At 53.6% G+C, this 2,369-nt stretch overlaps 1 protein-coding gene across 1 annotated transcript in view; it reads right to left on the bottom strand.

Annotated features, from left to right (window-relative positions):
• RSG1 (REM2 and RAB like small GTPase 1) overlaps positions 1–1,117 on the bottom strand; it is a 4,637-nt gene extending 3,520 nt beyond the window's left edge. Inside the window, exons 1-2 of the mRNA XM_011363492.2 lie at positions 975–1,117; positions 458–607 (exon numbers count right to left, since the gene is read on the bottom strand). Of these exons, the coding sequence (XP_011361794.1) occupies positions 458–569 (112 nt within the window). The 5' untranslated portion in view covers positions 570–607; positions 975–1,117. The remainder of the gene's footprint in view (positions 1–457; positions 608–974) is intronic.
• Between the last annotated feature and the right edge of the window lie 1,252 nt (positions 1,118–2,369).

The raw sequence follows: 2,369 nt of genomic DNA, 5'->3' as shown, positions 1-2,369 counted from the left end.
CCCTCTGCTGGACTGTCAGCCTGCCCTGTCCCAGGGGAGTTGGCTTCATCCTGGGGAACATGATTGTCTTACCTTGGAGAAGGCAGGATATGAAAGAGGCTTGTCTCTAGACTCACTAGTTAACAAGTCTATAAGATGTGCTGTTGAGGTTAAACTGGAGTCTGTTTTGAAAAGTGCCCAGCAGAGGGCCTGGCACCGGGTGAGGGCTCAATCAGCAGCCTCTCTGGTGACGGTAGTTCCTGGCAGGGTTTTGCCTGTTTCCATGTTCCTGGCTCTGATGATGGAATTATCTCTAAGGAGATTTGGGGGTGGGGGCCCCAGGGGTAGAGCTTCCAGGGGTCCCCAAATGCAGTGCAGCAGGCCCTCACTGCCTTGCTTCCCAGGGAGCAACAGGTGACACTGTTCTCCCCCAAGAATGACAGCTGACAACAGGCTGAGGAAGGGCGAGAGCACTTACCGAACACCCGCCGGCGGCTTTTGCGCAGGATGCAGGCCAGGTACTCCTTACCCTCGGCGCTTTCATGCCAGTCTGGGACAATCACCGAGCCCAGAGAGGGTGGTCTGGCCATGGCTGGGCACCCCGGTGGGGTAGGGAGATGGCAGAATGCTGAGGGCAGGGGAAGGGAGAGCGTGACTGTCCCAAGCTGAATCTGCGATCCCTTTTAACCTGCCCTCCGACTCTCCCGTGGAGCCCCAGCTCCTTCCTCGGGTGATGGAGCAGTTACGGGGAGCCCTACCCTCCTTATTATCCCGATTAGCATTTTGGGAGTCCCAGCTCCCTTTCACTATCTTGGGGGGCGGGAGGGGTTACAGATCCCCGTCTCCTTCTTATTACCCAGAAGGTGCACTTCCACAGTGCCTTCGGGCAGCCATGCAATTATTACCCCGAGGGCATCTGCACAGCCCTGCTCTCCCTACGCACCTCTGGGAGGGGTCACATAGCCCTGCTTTTCCTCTACTTCCTGGGTACCTACTCCTGGGGCCATCCAGCCCTCACCATCAGCAGTCCCCGCGGACAAACAGTCCCGGGTGGAGACCGTCCCTTTAAAAGTCCGCTTCGCGTTCACGCCGCGCACCCCGCGGGGCCCGCTTCCGCCCGGCGGGTGCTCGGCGTTGGCGCCCGCGCGCGCGGCCAGGCCAGGAGCGGGTGCATGAGGCGCATGTGCGGAGTGGGTTGTCATGGAGACGCCGGGGGCGGGGTTGGGTTCCTAAATTCGGAGATGGGTTGGTCTCTCTTGCATCTGCAGCTACCACCACGCAGGTCACTAGACAGGTCCTTCCCTTCTGGACCATGGTCCCCCTGTGCTCAGTCCGAGCCCCAGTCTTTCTTTAAAACGTAATCAAATCCCCCTTCTCCAGGAACCTTCCCTGCCCCTCTGTGCCTGTTCTCTCTTCTATAAAGTGGAGGTAAAATACTGTTACCTCCTAGGGTTCTTTACAGCAGTGCCCTGTATACAGCGGTGTTCAATAAGTATAATTGTTATTATTATCTTTATCATCATCATGATCATCATCATCATCATCATCATCATCATCATCATTACTCCACCTCCTCCTGCTCCTCCTCCTCCTCCACAATTAATTGCTCAGAGGACCTCGAGATGAGTTAAACACCTCCGGCTTCTCAGATGGGGAAAAAGCAGCTCAGAGAGGTCAAGGGACTCACTCAAGGTCTTAAAAATGAGTCAGAGGCCCATTGGATTGTACCTTCCAGTCATTTATTGATAGACTGATTCATCTCCTATTATTCACCAAATAATTACTGAGCACCTACTATATGCCCGGCCTGGTCTAGCTGCTGGGAATACAATGATGAACAAGAAGCCTCTGCCCTCACAGAGCTGACATTTCGGCACTGAGGCCATGAGACCCCTCACTGTTCCAATGATGGGCACTGGGCCTGTTACCTAGGAGGCGTGTGATCTAGTTGTCTATTACACTTAATTGTTATCAGTGTCCTCTCGCAATGCCTTCAGGTGTAGAGCATATCACTATTGTGTAAGGAATAACCTGAGTTAACCTTTACTGAAAGCCACCTAAGTGCAAGATGGTGGGGTCTTTGCAGAGGTTACTTCATTTCATTCTGTAAACAAACCTGTGCAGGAAATATTATCTCTCTTTTCTTTTACAGATAAGGAAGCTCAGAAACAGCACGATTGTCTGAGATCATGCCACACCGCTGGTCAGTGGGAAAACTAGACTCAGAACCTAGGGTTTCTGGGCTCTGAAGTATGCATCTGTGTCATCTGATTGGGTCTCGTGCTTTTAAAGCTTTGCCCCCGCCTAGAGGGCTGCTCCTAGTAAAGCTGGAAGCAGCCAGAGGACCCCAAACCCACAAATCATGGGGGCCCATTATGTCGAAGGGGGCC

This window comes from Pteropus vampyrus, unplaced genomic scaffold, assembly GCF_000151845.1.
Source record: "Pteropus vampyrus isolate Shadow unplaced genomic scaffold, Pvam_2.0 Scaffold86, whole genome shotgun sequence".
Taxonomy (NCBI): Eukaryota; Metazoa; Chordata; class Mammalia; order Chiroptera; family Pteropodidae; genus Pteropus; species Pteropus vampyrus.
This window is presented reverse-complemented; position numbering and strand designations above follow the sequence as displayed.